Source organism: Lygodium microphyllum, chromosome 8 (genome assembly GCF_053477565.2).
Source record: "Lygodium microphyllum isolate KBCC chromosome 8, Lygodium_microphyllum_v1.1.10, whole genome shotgun sequence".
NCBI classification, from domain to species: Eukaryota; Viridiplantae; Streptophyta; class Polypodiopsida; order Schizaeales; family Lygodiaceae; genus Lygodium; species Lygodium microphyllum.
In genome coordinates, this window is record NC_141142.1 from 99,722,018 (window position 1) to 99,741,376 (window position 19,359).

At 41.4% G+C, this 19,359-nt stretch overlaps 1 protein-coding gene across 1 annotated transcript in view; it reads right to left on the bottom strand.

Moving 5' to 3' along the window:
• MGP1 (MALE GAMETOPHYTE DEFECTIVE 1) overlaps positions 1–17,538 on the bottom strand; it is a 60,970-nt gene extending 43,432 nt beyond the window's left edge. Inside the window, exons 1-2 of the mRNA XM_087683280.1 lie at positions 17,362–17,538; positions 17,067–17,169 (exon numbers count right to left, since the gene is read on the bottom strand). Of these exons, the coding sequence (XP_087539406.1) occupies positions 17,067–17,169; positions 17,362–17,400 (142 nt within the window). The 5' untranslated portion in view covers positions 17,401–17,538. The remainder of the gene's footprint in view (positions 1–17,066; positions 17,170–17,361) is intronic.
• Positions 17,539–19,359: the final 1,821 nt, after the last annotated feature.

Genomic DNA, 19,359 nt, shown 5'->3' on the forward strand with positions numbered 1-19,359 from the left:
ATAGGCAAAAGATGTTGGGTATTTAGCAAACCTTGTCTATTCCAAAAAAGCCTTGGCACAACATTGCTATGGATTTTATCTTTGAGAATGATGGGATATGAACTATATTTGCAAGTTATTGGGAATAAAAGGCCATTGTGCCTTTTATACATGCTCAAGTGTGAGCACACCCTTGTACTTGTACTTTAGACCTTTACATGTAACTATCAAAAACCTAAAGAGTAATACATCTTTTTGTACCCACACATCGTGCATCTCTCTTACTACTGTTGCTCACTCTCTCACTCTCTATCTCTCCACCATCACCATTGCCAAACATTGAACCTCCACTACTTACCAAACATCTTTTTGTACCCACACATCGTGCATCTCTCTACTATTGTTGCTCACTCTCTATCTCTCCACCATCACCATTGCCTAACATTGAACCTCCACTGCTTGCCAAGCACCACAAACTGGTATTAGAGATGAAGGTTGCAGGTCATCAATTCTAGTCAAGCATACAACAGCCGACATGCTCTCGGTAGGGTGGACAAGTCAGCGCACGGTAGACAAGCCCTCAACGGGCAATGTAGCTGGTTGTCCATGCAACAGGCCGTCGACGGGTAGGTCAATGTAGAGCAGGTTGTCGCAAGGCAGGTCAACGCAGGCACAAGATTCAATGCGCAATCAGCCATTGCTTGTCACGCCTTCCCCTTTTTTTTAGAAATCATTTATTTTCCATCAAAAGTCTATCCTTTGTTTAAAATTTGCGGGCCTTCACATGCACACAAGCATAGTTCAACAAATCTTAGAGATTGGGCATATGCTTCTAACCCAAAAATTTGGGGATTTTGGCATACATGGGACATTTTACTCATCAAAGTACGACTCTTGAAATTTTGACACATTGGACCCCATACAATTTGGGGCTTCTGCAAAATTTGCAAAATTTGGGTCAAATTTGGTCATAGTACGTACCAGCAATGCAGTTTCTATGAAAAATAAGCACATAAGACCCTGGACAATTTTTGTGAAATTGGCTTGTGCAATCCATTCGGGAGTTATGTTTAATGTCATTTGAGCAGTTTTGAGCAGATAAATTTTAGGGCTTTTGACCATGAGAGTCAAATCGGTGCCCATGGATGCATTTGGAGCAAAAATTGCAGCTAAAATTTGGGGCTTTCTCATGTACTGATGTATTGGCCTGTGATATGGCTGCAATTGCTTGTGGTGTGCTGTAGCACACATTTTGTAACTCTGAAAATTAATTTGCAAATGAGAAATTTCTGCAATTATTTAAATTTTCATTGTTGGTTGGTACTTGCTTTGAACCTTGCTCATTTGTGTGACATTTGGGCTCACATTTGTTGGCCTTTAAGTCATCTTTAAGCTATAAATCGTGGCTAGCAGCAGGATAGCAGCAATCTTTTGCACATTAAGAAGCTTGAAGGTGCACACAACTTTGCTATATGGCAAAAGCAGTGCTATAATGTCTTGGTGCAAAAGAAACAAGTGAAGCCCATCAAAACAAAAGGAGTAAAACCAGCAACTATGGATCAAGAGGAGTGGGATAATTTAGATGAGCTTGCATGCTCTATCATAGAGCTTTCAATGTCAGACATTTTGCTTTTCAACATCGAGAAACTGAAATCTACCTTCCTATGTGGCAAAGGTTTGAGGAGTCATATGCTCAAAAAACTGCAGCCGGTAAGGTTTATTGGTTGAAAATTTTTGATGGACCTTCCTATGAAGGAAGGTACAGCCATGTCTATACATTTGAATGAGTTTAACTCTATTTTCAGCCAGCTAATTGAATTGGAATTTCACATTCATGAGGAGTTCCAAGGCAACATTTTTTGCACCTTGCTTGAAAGTTGGGACATTTTTAGGACAGCAATGAGTAACTCGAATACTATGCTATTATATTCACGTGTGGAAAGCTCTTTACTCATGGAGGAGCTCAATAGGCAAAATATATCAGCAAACAAGTCTTCCAATGCACTGCATACTAGAGGCAGATCCCAACAAAAGGGCAATTCTGACAGCAAAGCACGTAGCAAGTCTCGTGGGAAAAATGTGGAGTGTCATCATTGTGGCAAGAAAGGGCACTTCAAACAGGATTGCTTTAAGTAGAAGAAAAAAAAAGGGCAAAGAAAAGAACACTAATGATAACACAATATGAGAAAAAGGATAGTCAACATGCAAAGAAGACTAGTGTGAAGATAGAGAAAGTCAATGTAGTCTGTCACAAGAGTGACAGTGGCAATGATGTACTCTTTGCTTCTTTTAGTGCACAATCATTGATTGCAGATTCTGATGATGACATGCACACCTGGATTCTTGATTCAAGTGTCTCATTCCATGTAACACCACACCGTGAGCGGCTATCTGATTACAATGGTGGTGGATGTTGAGAAACCCTTCACTCGCAGTTTACGTTTTTTGTGTTTCTACATTTTGCGTTTAGGATTTGCAGCCCCAAAAAGGGGCGCCGCCGTAGACTGACTGTGCCTATTTATAGGCCACTCTCTCATTCATTCCTCACGACTAATTCATTCAGTCCGTCACCTCTTCTCTCCAACCTCCCCGCTACCCTCACACCTCTTCAGGAGGACATTGTAGTTCATGGTTCGTGGTTGTCTTCATCATCTTCCTTGTGCTATGGCACCCTTGCTCCCTTGTATCACATTCACTCCATGATTCAGATCTTTATCATCCCATTCATCAAAGTTTCTTCTCTCTTCTCTTCTCTTCTCCATGTTTGCCGAGTTCACTCCATGTTCCTCCCTGCAAACCCTACTATCTCACTGGTACGTCATCTTTTCACATGGTATCAGAGCCAGATCTACTCAACAACAGCAAAGATCCTCCACTCCAGTGAAGGTAAATACCGATGGTGGGTTCGGCATCCACTTCTCTTCTTCTTCCGTTGCATCAAGATCCTAACTAGCGGTTGCTCCCTCCTACGATTGTTGTTTTCCAGCCTGCATTCAAGGCTGCTACTGCCACCTCCACCTCCTTGTTGCTGGCAACTCAACCAGACAGCGGCTCCTCCCTACTGCTCGCAACTGTTCTCTGCAACCTAGCTGCTGTTTTTCTCTCTCCTCAATCTGTCACAACAGATTTTCTCACTCCTTGCTGCTGCTGCTGTTTACCTCTCCCCTCAGCCTGTCACAACAGATTTTCTCTCTCCATTGCCTGCATTTACTGTTCTCTCTCTCCTGCAATCTGCGTTTTTATTCTCTCTCCTCACTTGCGTTTTCTACTGGTTGCAACCTCTTATTGCTAGTCGCATCCTCCTCCCACTGGCAACTCGCTTCCAGCCCTTCCATTGCCCTCCTAGCCCTTGAGGCAAATATTCTAGTTCATGGTTCGTGGCTGAGCTCTTCATTCTTCAACAAGGCACACTAGTACCCATGGCTTCTTTACCAACAGATGACCAAAGTAATGGGTGCTCATACTGTGGCATCACCGGACACACCACCGATGCTTGCCAACTTCGGCCTTTGCTCCCATTCCCACCCCCCTCCCTCCCCAGAGTATATGCATCTTCCACCAAGCACTCCTTATGCCACCTCTTCGTTTTGGGCCACAGAGATCATTCTGCATCAGCTATCAAAGTACTACTATGCTCGAAGCAATAAGACGCATCCGATGAACACTTAGTCCTTTTGAGCACGTGGAGGATCGATTGACGCTACGACTTCCTGGAGACCGTTACAATGCCAGCGGCAGTCTTCTCCAATCTATTTGCGGGTACAGTGGCTACCACGGCCCACAGTTCTGCAGTCCGCTCTATCGAGAGACAGTGATTGTTTGATATCGTCTCCTCATCAGTTCACTCCTTCAAGAGATAATGGCTGCTCGACTCTTTCCTCTTCTTCAGCTTCCCAATCCTCTCTTGAAAGCCAGCAACTGTTCCCCACCCTTGGCTCATCTTAAGCCTCCTTCTTCCCCACCCTCTTCCACTCAAGTTCAATAGGCCACTTCTAGGTGCTTTCCGACTCCTTCCAAGCCCCAAATACCTTCTTCGGCACGACTGGCGGCACTCCTTTCGTCATCTGATGCTTCACAGTTCGTGAGCCATGAGTTGTTGGATTTACTTTCTCTCCAAACTGGGATTCAAAGGATGATTTTCTTACTTCACCCTCAAAGGGGGCTTCCAATTCCTAATTCTACTCCTTCTGACCCAAAGAGGGACCCTTGGATCTTTAGCAGCAACTTGGTGACTAGGCCTTCATATTCCTTCCAGCATGGAGCCACGAACCTAGTGGCTTCTCTCCCGAGGTTGACTTTCGGGTTCTACAGCTCATCCAATCTCCTGACTATCTTCAAAAGTCTCCTTTCAAGTGGTATTCTCATATCACAAAGTGCATCTTCTTCCATTCCTTATGGTTCTCGGCACCACACAAAGTCCGACATTCCTCCTATGCATTGCATGTTTTCATCATCTTTGTGCTAGGGCACTTGGGCAAGTGAATAATTTCCCCATGAGGGACACTCTCCAAGAGGCACATGCTGCATGAGCATTCTTCAGCATGTAGGATTCCATCTCCATCTCACTCTTCTCTTGTTCCCCTTTTTGGCCCTGAGAGGGGGTGTTGAGAAACCCTTCACCCGCAGTTTACGTTTTTTGCATTTCTACGTTTTGCGTTCAAGATTTCCAACCCCAAAAAGGGGCACCACCCTAGACTGACTGTGCCTATTTATAGGCCACTCTTTCATTCATTCCTCACGGCTGATTCATTTAGTCCGTCACTTCTTCTCTCCAGCCTCTCCACTACTCTCACATCCCTTCAAGAGGACATTGTGGCTCATGGTTCGTAGCTATCTTCATCATCTTCCTTGTGCTACGGCACCCTTGTATCACATTCACTCCATGATTCAAATCTTTATCATTTCATTCATCAGAGTTTCTTCTCTCTTCTCCATGTTTTTCGAGTTCACTCCATGTTCCTCCCCGCAAACCCTACTGTCTCGCTAGTATGTCATCTTTTGACAGTACACATGTGTTGTCCACCTGGGGAACGATTATGCATGTAACATTGCACGGAATGGTAATGTGCAGTTGACATTTCGATATGGTTCAATTTTACTTTGCATAATGTGAGTTTTAGGCATTTTTTATAGTCTTCATTTTGGTCATATTTACCATTAATTACTCACAAGAGAAGGTTCGTATCTGTTAGCAAATATGTCAACTTATATGTGAGTTTGTGCATGCTTTAGGACTGGACATTATTTTAGGCATTTTTATAGTCTTCATTTTGGTCATATTTAGCATTTATTGCTAGCCAACCTGATCATATTGAGGACATATTTGTGTCCTATTTATTTAGGCTCCTCCTCAATCATTCAATCACCATCACATGTACGGATCTTCTGCTAGCCAGAGGAGTAAGTTCCGGTGCCCACACAACCAGTGACTCACTATTGTATGTGACTACTTCGTGTTGGATATATGGATTCCATTTCTTGAGCATACATCTAAGTTCTCAACCGTATTGTGTTCTTCAATATTCCTTCTTTCCTTTCTCTTTTGTCTTGTGTTCAACAGTTTATGTCAACACACATTTATGCTTCCATTGCTGCATCCACTTTTAACATGGTATCGGATTTCAAGTTATGTGCTCCTACTATGTTTTCTTTGCTAATATCACGACTGTTTTGACCATTGCTAATCAAGCGATGGCTGTTCCAACCAAGGCGAGCTGTTTTCCTGCAATTAATACTGCATTTGCTGACGTCAACATCCGTACAACCTGTGTCATCCCCTCTATTGCTTGCATTTCTGATCCAACTTGCGTTTGTGACAATTTTCTCCTGTTGGCAACAGTGTTCAGCCTACGTTTTGGTGTTTTTGCATCTCCTCCTGGTTGGACGACTGCATCATCAAGCCGTTTTTGTCGTATCATGCAATTTATGGCACATTTTCTTATTTTTGCAGCAATTTTCTTCTTGTTTTGGCCAAATTTAGGTGAATACTGCAAGTGAACTCTCATTTCCTGTAGTCTATGCTTGTGGTTTGATTGTGTTTGTCATGAGAGCATGTATTTTTGAAACCTCGCTTAACATGTGAATTAATTTATAATCACATGGTTAAGTAGATGCTACACATGTGAGGTGTAACTACGGCTAGAGTAAATTTACAAGCTCGAGACCCGAGCAAATCACGGGATATCAAAGGCAAAAGTTACTTTAAGTTATGCCGCACTAGTACTTGGTGGTATCTCGTGCCAGTTGTTGGCCTAGGTCATTCATTTGGCCATAAGTGTGAGTAGGTGACACTAGGGGAGTGGCGTTTAATGATACCTAATGCCAATTTGATGGTCACACTCGCGAATAGAAGTTGCCTAGCCAATCTAATTATTGGCCACTCAAATTATTTTTTAAGGCACCGAAATAATTATTGGATTAATTTTTCATATTCAGAGACTGAAAATTAATATTTAATTATGGATAATATTAGAAAAACCATTTGGGAAGGATGTCACTTGCCAAAAAAGCCCATGCAAAACTGAAAAACGTCTTTACAGGTTGGAGAGAGGCATTTTTAGTGTATTCAGCCTGTAAGAGAGGGGGAGTAGATGCTACTGGTCTGATTTGCAGCCATTGGGGCACCTTTTGAGGCAGCCAAGGACAAGAGAAGACCAATCAACAACAGGTGACAGCTTCTACAAGCTATTTAGACAGGGCAGCAACATTAAATGACTGATTTTCTTCAATTCTTTGCATCTACAAGCTGTTGAGACAGAACAACAGCAGTAAATAATAAATTTTCTTCAGTTCTTCGCGAAGAAAGTCTGAATTTTCTCTCTCATCAGCATTCTCTCTCATCCCTTAGCCTTTCTAAAACCTTGCTATGAAGTTTACAACATTGAGATCACCAGAGGCTGAGAAATTTCAGATTTCTTTGCTATAAACCCTAATCTACAGCAGAAATTAGGGTTTAGCAGTAGCCTCAGGAAGCGTGCCAAAATTTGGAAGATCCAAGACTTGGATTCAACAAGGCTGAAGCCATTTTTAGCCTGTTCAAGTGGAGGGACTAGCAAATCATTGAATTTGGAGCATTTTTCATCTCCATCAAAGCGAGTGAAGGCCACTATATTGCCCAAATCAAGGGGAAATCACATTGAAGACTTGTTGGTCATTTTGGACAGCAAGGGGAGTTGGAATCCCGCAAGGAATTGGGAGAATCCCATTGTACATCAACTTCTTCTTCAATTAAGTTATATAAATACCGAAAGGGGCGCCAATTTTGGGGCCAACAAGGTGTCCAATGTCCAAGATTATATGGTAAAGTGTGCATTTCATTTTTGTGAATTTGTTAATTGCTATAAATAGTACTTAATCAGATTATTTACCACCCTATCCAAGGAAGGCTGGTTTCAGTGTTCCCTCTCCAAATACCTTATTTTCTCTCCTTGTCTTCTCATCCTCTACAGATGGCTCCTCCGGGCACATCCACTGATGATAAGTTACATGAACCTCACTATCTCACATTGAGTATTGTGATGAAAGCTTGGTTTGTGCAGAAGCGGTTATGGTACCTAATATATGGAGCTATTCCCCGTCCTCAACGCCCTACTCCGACATCGGATGATTTTAATGAAAACAACCATGAGGAAGCAGTGCTTACATGGGATTCGGACAATACACGTGTCTATTCGGCCTTGCTTCAGTGTATTTCTAAAAAAGTCCTACGGACGGCTACCTCCTGCCGGACATCTTCTAAAGTATGGAAGAAGTTGCAATTGATGTATGCGGCACCTTCCCCCACGAGGGCAGTCACTCTTCACAAATAGCTCCAAAAAACTACGCTCAAGACTAAAGATATTATCCAATCTTTTCTACTTCATGTGACCTAGATCCAAGACCAGCTTCGACAAATCAAGTCTGCACTTCCAAAGGCTTATCTTATTGAACTCGTACTCTCTAAACTCTCTCCGGTGTTTGATGGAGTGGCAAATGCTTTAAGGACACAAACATCATCCACTTCTATCAATTTTACACATATGACCATGCTACTTCAGCATAGGTGTCCTTGCGGTTACAAGGGAGACTTTGGTCATCTTATGGAGGTTTCAATGAGGCTTTTGCAGCTTTAGAGAGGGGCTTAAAGAAGAAGACGTTGAAGACCCAGTGTTACCATTGTGGAAAGAAAGTCATTGACGAAAGGACTACAAAGAGTTAGCAACTTCTAGAAAGCTACAAGAGACAAAGAAGAAGTGGGATGCGGACTCCTCCGACAAGTCATCATCTGCCTCAAACTCAAACTCTGATCCTCCGGCCAAAGAGAGGCCAAGGCACAGAAAGGATAAACTTCTTCGAATCGCAAGGACGACTTGATGACCCCTTCCTTTGTTGCTTACTAGTGGTGATGATGACAACATCCCTCACAACTCTCCACTGCCAAAGAGGGAGCGTGAGTGGATGGACAGATGAGGCAACCGCATCTCATCTATACATCTATACAAACGCACAAAATCCAAAGAGAGGCTTCCCTAACGCATCGATCAAAGTTTGGCAGATTCAAATCCTAGCACAGGTATTGACATCCAGGTTCATGATGGGCTGTCTGACAAAGAACGAGATTGGTTCTAATCATGAGCTCACATGAGAGGACACTTTGGCAGTTTGGCCAAAGACAGAGAATCCATGGTCACGTATATTCCAGAGGCGTTTTTGAGAGGATCTTCATGTATGCTACTAGGAGACATTGTGACAAACATAGAGATATATTATGATCTTCTCTATTTTTAGGTGCTAGTACAATTGACATCGACATCAAGTTTTCTCCAAGACACCTTGGTGGTGGCTTGCGCACCCACTGCTTGGGTATCCATGATTCTACTTGGTGGTTCTATGTTGCATGGTTTATGATTCATTATCATTGTACCATTTTGTTGTATCAAATCACCCATGCTCTAAGAGAGGGTATTAGCATATATGTCAACTCATGGGTAAGCATGTGCAAGCTTTAGGACTAGGCATTATTTAGATAATTTTAGCCATTTTTATGGTCTTCATTTTGGTCATATTTAGCATTTATTGCTGGCCAACCTAATCATAATGAGGACATATTTTTGTCTTATTTATTTAGGCTCCTCCTCCTCAATCATTCAATCACCATCACGGATGGATCTTCTACGAGATAGAGTAGGTATCAGTGCCCACACAACCAATGACTCACTATTGTATGCTATTGTCTCGTATTGGATATATGGATTCCATTTCCTGAGCATACATCTAAGTTCTCATCTGTATAGTGCTCTTTGGGGTTCCTTCTTTCCTTTCTCTTTTGTCTTGTGTTTAGCAATTTATTTTAGCACACATTTATGCTTCCATTGTTGCATCCACTTCTAATAGTGCCATGCTGTCTCATGCTACATTACCTCATGGGTTTTGGACAGAGGCTACTATGACAACCGTACACTTGATAAATTAGTCACCAAACAAGTCTTGGGGAAAGAGAGTTCCTAAAGAAGTGTGGTCGGGCAAGCCACCTTTGTATGCACACTTGAGAGTGTTTGGCTATGAGACATTTATGCACATATGCAAAGAACAACACAGCAAATTGAAGGCAAAGTCCTATAAATGCATTTTCCTAGGATATGGCAATGAGGGAGAAATGGGGTGTAAGTTATGGGATCCCGAAAAAAGGAAAACTGTACACAGTAATGATGTAATCTTCCGAGAAGATCACATGCATAAACAGCCCAAAAAGATGGAAGAAGTGAAAAGGGTTGTGTTCCAAGAAGAAATACTTGTAGAACAGCAAAGAGTGCCTATTGTACAGCAACAAATACTTGCTGTAAATGACCCTAAAAATGCAAGGAATGATGTTGAAATTGATTAGCAAGAAGTTACCCATGATATACCACAATTTCAGCAAGAAAATGTGCCTTTGGAACAGCAAGAACAGGCAATACAGCATGCTGAAACGTTGGAACAGCAAGCTTATAATGCAGATTTGCAAGCTGAACAACCAACAAACATTGATCATTGGGTCCATAGGTCGACCAGAAATACCAAACAACCATATAGGTTTGTTCTTGGTGCAAATTATGTTGCTGATTATGTCATGTTGATAGATTGTGGTGAACCGTCATGCTTCAAGGAAGCAATGGACCAAAAGAACAACAAGAAATGGCATAAACTATGCTGTCAAAGATGGAATCTCTAAAGAAAAATGGTACTATTGGTGCATTTGCCTAAGGGGCAAAAAATCCTATCATGCAAATGGGTTCACAAAATGAAGGTAACCTCTAGTTCCTCACCAAAGTACAAAGCACGACTGGTTGCCAAAGGGTACAAGTAGGAACATGGGATTGACTTTGATGAGATCTTTTCTCCTATAGTCAAAATGACTACTTTACGAACCATGTTGGGCTTGGTTGCATGTGAGGATATGGAACTCATACAAATCAATGTAAAGATTGCTTTCTTACATGGTAATCTGCATGAGGACATATATGTGCAACAACCAAAAGGTTTTGTGGCTAAGGGGTAAGAAAAGATGGTATGTAAACTCAACAAAAGCTTGTATGGGCTGAAACAAGCACCGCATGAATCGTATCATAAGTTTAGTACATTCATGCAATCTCAAGGTTTTCAAAGAAGTCAAGTGGATCACTGCTTGTATACCAAGAAGGCAGCAGATGGTAGCCTTATTATATTGATTTTGTATGTGGATGATATGCTGATTGGTGGTAGGGATGTTCATGGGTTAGACACACTGAAGCAAAACCTACATAGCAGCTTTGATATGAAGGATCTTGGTGAAGCAAATCATATTCTTAGCATGTGTATACTCAAAAGACAGATCAAAACATCTTCTTTATCTATCACAGCACGAGTATGTATCCAAGATTTTGCAGCGTTTCAATACAAAGGGGGGGAAAGGGGGGTAAGCATTTGGTGTACCATTACCTCCATATGTGAAACTTGGTGCACAGAACAGCCCTACATCAGATGATGAAAAGGTTGAAATGGCCAAGATCCCATATGCTTCAATTGTGAATAGCTTGATTTATGCTATGGTTGCTACACGTCCTGACATAGCATTTGCGGTGGGAGTGGTTAGCAAGTACATGGCACATCCTGGAAGCAGTGAAAGGTATCATGAGATATCTTACGGGCACAAAGGATTTGTGCATCTGCTTTGGAAAGCAAAAGGCATCTATCGTTGGCTTTACCAATGCAAACTATGTTGGTCATGCAGATTGCAAAAAGTCTACTTCAGGGTATGTATTCACCTTCACAAAGTGAGCAATTTCTTCGATCTCCAAGCTACAAAAAAGTGTTGCATTTTCTACTACAAAGGCAAAGTATATGGCTACCATTGAGGCATGCAAGAAGGCCTTATGGCTTTCGTGTCTGGTGGGAGAGCTTGGCATTATTGAAACTCCTATCCTCCACTATGATAGTCAGAGTGCTATCATGCTAGCACGGAATCCCGTCTTTCATGCAAAGACAAAGCACACACATGAAAGTATCACTTTATCAAGGATGTACTTAACAACAAAAGCATTGAGCTTGTCAAGGTACATACAGGTAATAATCTTGTAGACTTCTCACGAAGGGACTTCCAACAAAGTGCTTTGTTCATTGCCAACAGATGATGGGAATTGGATAGTATATGTATTTCAGCTTTATACATACTTAGACTTAGCTGATTCTTTTCTCGAGCTTCAGGACCACTGCCTTTAGGTGGAAGGTTGTTGGGAATAAAGGGCCACCGTGCCTTTTATACGTGCTCAACTGCGAACACATCCTTGTACTTGTACTTTAGTCCTTTACATATAACTATCAAAAACCTAAAGAGTGGTACATCTTTTCGTAACCACACATCGTGCATCACTCTCTACTACCAGTACTCACACGCACACACACACACACACACTCTCTCTCTCTCTCTCTCTCTCTCTCTCTCTCTCTCTCTCTCTCCGCCATCGCCATTGCCTAACATTGAACCTCCATTGCTTGTCAAACACTACACAGGTTCAATAAACAAACCCATTTTATCCCAAGGAAGAAGAAAAAAGGGCTATTTGAGATTATAGATACTACTGAAATTCTCTTCATTCTTCCATCCAAAAATTAATGGTCAATATAACAATGCTAACTCCACACTTTTGGATCTTTTCAAGTGCCATATATCAGACCACAAAGCACAATGGGCACAATATTTGCCATTGGTTGAGTTTGCATACCATAATAAGACTCCTTTTGAAGTGGTAAAGGGAGATAAGAAAATACCCCCTATTATGCACACAAAGGATAAAAAAATTTAGGCTAATCACTATGTGGAGAGCATGGATGCAACTTATAAGAAGATTAAGTATGCACTTCAAAGGTCGCAAAATAAGCAAAAGTGGGTAGCTAATAGTCATAGACATGCTTTGCAGTTTGTAGAGGGTGATTATATATTTCTGCGTTTTGAAAAGGCAAGGTCGAAAAAGATGAAGAGCAAAGAGAGATTATACCCAAAGCTAAGTGTGAGATTCTGTGAGCCATTCCAAGTGTTGGAGAGGATCAGTGATGTATGTTATAGGCTGAAATTGCCTTCGGATTGGCAGATACACAATGCCTTTCATATGAGCTTACTAAGGCCTTTCATGGTGATGTGCTAGAGAATGTATCTGCTGAAATTCCACCCAAAGTTAAGGAGCTAGATGAGATATTAGTACCTGAGCAAATATTGGCATATAAGGAGTGAAAGATTTAGGGATAAGGTTTCCAGATGGTATTCGGTGAAGAGTCAAAACTATTCAACATGGATGCCAAACAAATGGAGGAGGATGACTTAGTAAACCATCCTTAGCTGTTGCAACTTTACCTTGATGCTTTCCAATTAGAGCCAAGCTCAGTCAAGTTCATTTAACTGAGGAAGGGTCCGAAGTATTACCTTATGCTCGTGAGGGAGCTAGCACCTCCGCTACTTAGTGATGGACAGGTCTAGATGTAGTGGATCTCAAATGTATTCAGCATAAATTCAGGAAACTATAGCTAACAGTATGTTTGCCAGGAGATCACAATTCAATGTACTAATCACAACGTTTGGTATGCATATGGTATGGTTTATTATCTACAACTCTAGAGCTATACATTTGCATCACTTTATGCTTGGTGTAGCATCAGCTATGATCAGCATTGCATCACTGGTTTTTTATCATTACAAACTGCTTATCTTATATTGATTTGTGATAAATGGTCATTGATTTTCAATGGAATTCAGTTGATTGTATAGACAGCAGTATGTGTTATGATGCCATTGATGTTTCAACCATGGTTTATACTTAGTTTCTGCTATTCTATGGTTTGGTTTTGCCAAATAAGTTGAGCTTATGAGTGATGGATGCATCCCATGATATTGGCAACACTTTTGAGATTACTGGGGAGCCTTATGCTATGTTATACTAACTGGTAATTTCCAGTGTTTGGCAATAGCATGGTTTTGTAGCTGTGGACAATGATGCCTTGTGAAAATTTTGGTGCAATACTTTGCTTTTGATGCATCCAACAATGCAATCCGGAACGACTACAAAGATTTCAAAGGGGAGGGCTACCACAAGGACGTGAAATTTGGTTTGCCTTACGTAACATTTGGATTAATTATTAATCAAATGTTTAAGTATGTGTTGCACATGTGAAGTGCAACTCAAATTATTTCATATTTACGAGCCAAGGACCCAAGGAAATCAATGGATGTCAAAGGCAAAAGTTGTCTTAAGTAATGTTACATAGATACTAGGTGGTATCTAGTGCCGAAAATTGGCCTAAGACATTTTAATAGCCATAAGTGTCAGCTGGTAACAATAGGGATTTAGCATTTAATGATACTTAAAGCCAATCCGAGGGGGTAAAGAAAACTCGAAAACACTTGGGAGATGAATTGACCTCGTCAATTTAATTATTGGTTGGTAAGACTAGTTTTTTGGGCACTAAAATAATTATTAAATTAATTTTTAAACTTTTAATACTGAAATTAATTTAATAGTGCAAATAATGCTGAAAAATGGAATTAGAAGGTTGCCACTTGGCAAAACTTGCCCGTGCAAGTGGAAAATACATTTTTCAGCTAGGGAAGACAAAGAGAGATAGGGTTGTTCCAACCTTGTGCGACCTAATAGAGACAAAGAGAAGAGAAGGCTACCATAGCTACTACAACAATTGACAAGTCATAGAACAGATCCTAAAATCTTTATTACACCAATAAAAGAGAGATTCACCATGAACAACCTTTTTTGATCCACCATGAACAACCTTTTTCGATCCACCATGAACAGCTATTCACTCTATTTCAATCCACCATGAACAACCTTTTTGATCAAGCACAAACACTCCAGCTCACCTCAATCTAGCACAAACTCTAACTCACAAATGGACTCGTTTGCTACTCTTAGCAACTCAACACGAACAGAAGAAGAAGAAGCAATAGTTCAATGCTACCAAGATGATCTCCATGAAGATCCCTTGCAATTGACATATTGAAAACCAAGAGTAGCTTTAAATAGCCCAAAACTCTTCAAAAAATTTACAAAATAGGCCAAGTTTTCAAAATAATGACAAAGTCAATCAAATCGTTATAAGCCACTTTTTGACCATTAAAATAACCATCTAGGACCATTTTAATTGTCCAAAACTTTATGCAACTGTGTGCTCACGGTCAAAGTACATTTTTGAAAGGGTTTTAACTCTTTCCATCATCGCCAAACAATGTGTTTTGTGGAGAAAATGTTGCCTCGTCAAAGGTACACTACAAGGACATGCATCTTGCATCTCACACAATCCTCTGGAGCACTTGAAGCAATCCTTCCTCCCGTGCTCCCATAACCATGTCATCCTCCACCTCTCCCATCAACTGCCCAATCTATGAGCACGTGTATGTGGGCAATGGCCAAGTGCATTATAAATGTCCGTCCTCTTCAAGGTTCTATGTCATGAGTACCACTTGTGTGTTTATCTTGTGTGCCAACTCTCCATACTAAGTGACAAAGATCATTTTGCATCACCTATTGGAGTTCTATGCTTAAGGCAATAAAGACGCTTATGATACACATTGAGCCCTTTCTAGCACCTAGAGGCCATAAGACCTCACAAGCCAATAAGCCCTCCACAAGATAGCTACAATTAGTGACAAAGATTTCTCCTAGCTATTTTCTAGTTTGTGGCTTCCACAACCTAAGCTCTGCAATCTGCTCCATCGAGAGAGAATGGCTATTCGCCACCTTTGGCTTTGCAACCTACTCTATCAAGAGACAAAAAGATGTCACCCATCTATGGCTCCATAAGAATTGCACATTCCCACTTCCTCATATGACTCCACAAATACAAATTCCACTACAAACATCGAGAAGATCATTTGTAATGCCCATCCCTCTTCTATTCAACGACACAAGGCCCCTCTGATACCTACTTGAAGGACCACATTTCACACCCTTCCAAACAACCCTAGTCCCAATTACCTTCTTTAGCTCTTTTGGGAGAAGTTTCCTCTTCTTCCAACTACCTAGAGGCCATCATTCATGAGTTTTTGGATTCTCCCCCCCACCCCCTTCAAAGGGGTATTCAACAATGCATCATGGTGCATTGCAATCACTCATCAAAGGACTACATTTTGTTCTCTTCACATGTGAACATGATGTCATGGCAACAAGGCTGGGCCTTTTTCTCTACCTTTATCAATATCGACACCGAAGATCTACCTAAGAAAGAACCCTTGATTTTTCAACATGACTTTGTAGTTTTGTTCACATTTTGTCCAACGATGAGGCAATGATAGTGTTCTCTCTTTGGAGGCACAAGATCACACACAAGAAGCTTCTCTACCTTGGTCAAGTTTCACGAACCTTTAATTCACCTTGACTACTATGCTAATTCACCTTGACTACTATGCTTCTCCAAGTTCCCAGCTAAGGTACAAGAATTTCTTTTCAATCCTTCTTTCTCAAACCATTGTGGTGGACTGTGTTTTGCTCCAATCTCAATTATTAGCAGTGATCACCACTCCCTTGCCATGTAATTGTCCTTAATGAGGATCCTAGTGTTGATTTGTTACCTTGCATTTTTTAAGTTATCGAAAGGGTGAGTCTCTCTCTCTCTCTCTCTCTCTCTCTCTCTCTCTCTCTCTCTCTCTCTCTCTCTCTCTCTCTCTCTCTCTCTCTCTCTCTCTCTCTCTCTCTCTCTCTCTCTCTCTCTCTCTCTCTCTCTCTCTCTCTATCTATCTATCTATCTATCTATCTATCTATCTATCTATCTATCTATCTATCTATCTATCTATCTATCTATCTATCTATATATATATATATATATATATATATATTATATATATATATATATATATATATATATAAGGACAGGTCTAAATATCTCAAATTTGTTATTTTCAGAGCTGAAGTAAGAAGTTTGTTTGGGATTCAGACTGATTCTAATTTCAGTGTGCCCTAAGCTCTTAATCAAGCCAGTTGCCGATTACCTTTAAAGTATCCTGCCATGTAGCAAGGCCCAGTAGTCCAATGTCAAAGATCCCAGGCCTACATTTCTAGACTTTCCTTAAACGATATTTATTTGGGGCAGTATGCAGATTCATCTTGCTCCTGGTTGGGAGAAGCATCAGCTTTTACCTAATCTCAACACTGCAGACAGAACCCCTCCTCCCAAGTGTTTCAGCATTCAAGATCACAGAAGGATCTTAACTCCGTGGTAATAACATTGATCCAAATGTGTTCCTGGTGACAGTAAGCACCTCTGGGTCACCCATATTGCATGTTCTAAAAATCACCTCTTTCTCAGATTGCTTCTTCTGCTAGACAACTCACAAATTCAATCATGAGATCACTAAGTTGAAGCTCCCAGAATCCAAGAACAGCAACATTGGATAACTATGATATCTCTCCGTAATAGAATACAACTTGAGGCTTGGACAAGTGCATGTGTTTAAACAATAACTATGATGTCTCTCCATAAGGCTTGAACGACAAATGTATGTACATAAACAACAACCGAACAGCATTTTCCGTTCTGTCAAGACGAAATTTTTTGAAAGGCACAATCAGTTAGACGTTTTTATTTAAAAACACCTTGCTCTTCGGTGGGAGGAGCAGACGCCGATGCAGCAAAATGGCGGGCTAGTAAAATCGGCCGATCAACATGTGGTTGGAGAAGGACAGCTGCTCTCGGAAGCTGCAAAAAGGGCAGTGCAAATTTTACTCGAAAGTAGCCAAATACTTCCATTTCTTAATCGCGGGAACAGTAGGTCACAGCGCAGACTTGTGAAACGGGGTACATTGACGCTTTCTCATTGACTCGGAAAGCGTCAATGTACATGTCTGCGCAACAGATCGTACAGCCGAAACCCTAACAGAGTGCTCTCACCTGTTGTGCTTGCCTACTGAAAGCCATCGATCTCCACATGTCTTCGTCTGTGCTTTGATACGAATGCTCGATGCAGCAGACGCAGGAGGACGACGATGAAGAATACCTACAGCGTTCCGATGTAAACGGGCCTCTGAGAATTTTGGAATTTATCTCACCATGTAGATGTACCCCTAACACTTAGTATATTGGATTCCATACTAGACTAGGGATAACTCTCACAATTGATTCCATACTACAGAGTCGCTTGGTTTTATGTTCCCACGTCTAACAATTGATTCCAGAGTGCTAAATACTAGCTCAATGTTCGCATCCAGAACTGCTTCACATATGCAACATAATGTGTGTCACGTACTTTACGTAGAACAACTTTATACATAAGTATTTACATACATATTCATGTGTAGTATGTAGATACATCTACATGTATTACATTTCACACCCACATTGATTATTTGTTTGAAGTGCTAGTTAGTGCTCGCAAACAAGAGATACCAAATACCTTACATTATTTTTGTTTGGATGCTATAACAATGGGCAACCACTCAATTAGAGAAGGGGGCAGGGCATGGAGGTACTCTAGAGAGACGTAACTAACTAGCTATTAGACATACCAAATGGAAGAGGTGGAGACAAAAAAGCACTATATATGCAAATGTCATACTTAGTATGAGATATGAGACCATTGTAATGACACTCACCAGCTAAAGATGAAATGGGACTCTACCTTTTGGAACATTAAGATGCATTGAAGGAACCCAAGCAGTAAGTGGGTTTGGATGACATAATACATCAAGCAATTAGAAACTTCCTCACAGTCATAGCACCACAGACAAATGCTCAGCCACAAGTATCAACTCCACCCAATAAATTGCTATTGATAGAGCTATGGAGATCCACGAGATTATGTGGCGATCCAAGCTATGATCTCTAACCATAACTATATATTCTTGAGCTAATGCAATATATGGGGCTACTATCATTGCCTCTTCCAAGAGATATTTGGCCCACTACATCAAATTATGACATTTGTTGATCAAAGATATCTTAGACTCTACCTTTTACACACAACATTGGCAATACATACTTGTGGAGTTCTTTGAGGTCATAGCACCACTAGCACATGCTCAAGCACTATTATTGATTCAACCAATAAAGGTCTATCTTGTGTCAGCATAGATAGAGCCACATAGCTATGTAGAATTAGTAAGCCTAGTCCCCAAACTAATCAACATTCACAAGATTACCTAAGTATGTAGCCTATATCTATCACCACCAATGGCCTCATCACTGGTTTGAAAAACATGTCAAGCAACGCGACTTCAAACAAGGCGACCTAGTGCTCCTATACTCAGTCAAGGGGCACAAGCAAAAAATGACCCCTCCCTAAAAAAATTAATGGAATCCCCCCCCCCCCCCCCATGTCGTTGCTGACAACAGGTGGCGAGGGGGGAGGGAAAGGATAAGGATGACTGAACGAGGGGAAGATGATGGGAGAGGAGGATGACCTGGCGGGTGGAAGGGAGCCATCGACGTAGACGAAGATGACGATGATGGAGAGGGGGAGGCCACACGGCCCATCCCCCCCTGATTTCCCTCGACCAACCATAGCCACCTAGAACCCCCGCCACCATGCATCCGTGAGAGGTGGGTGGAGGGAGACACCAGTGACTCCACCTCCTCTCCACACCCCCCCTCTCCCCCTCCCCCCATAATACCCCTCACCCTTTCCACTATAAAACCCCCCCAATTAGCATGTAGAAAAAAAAGCCAGAGAGGGAGCCAGGACGCTGCAAGGAGAGAGAGAGAGAGAGAGAGAGAGAGAGAGAGAAGGAAAGAGGGAGAGAGGGAGGAGAGAAGAATAGAAGGAGAAGAAGAGGGGAGAGAGAGAGAGAGAGAGAGAAGGGAAGAGGGAGAGAGGGAGGAAAGAAGAGTAGAAGGAGAAGAGGAGGAGAAGGGGAGAGAGAGAGAGAGAGAGAGAGAGAGAGAGAGAGAGAG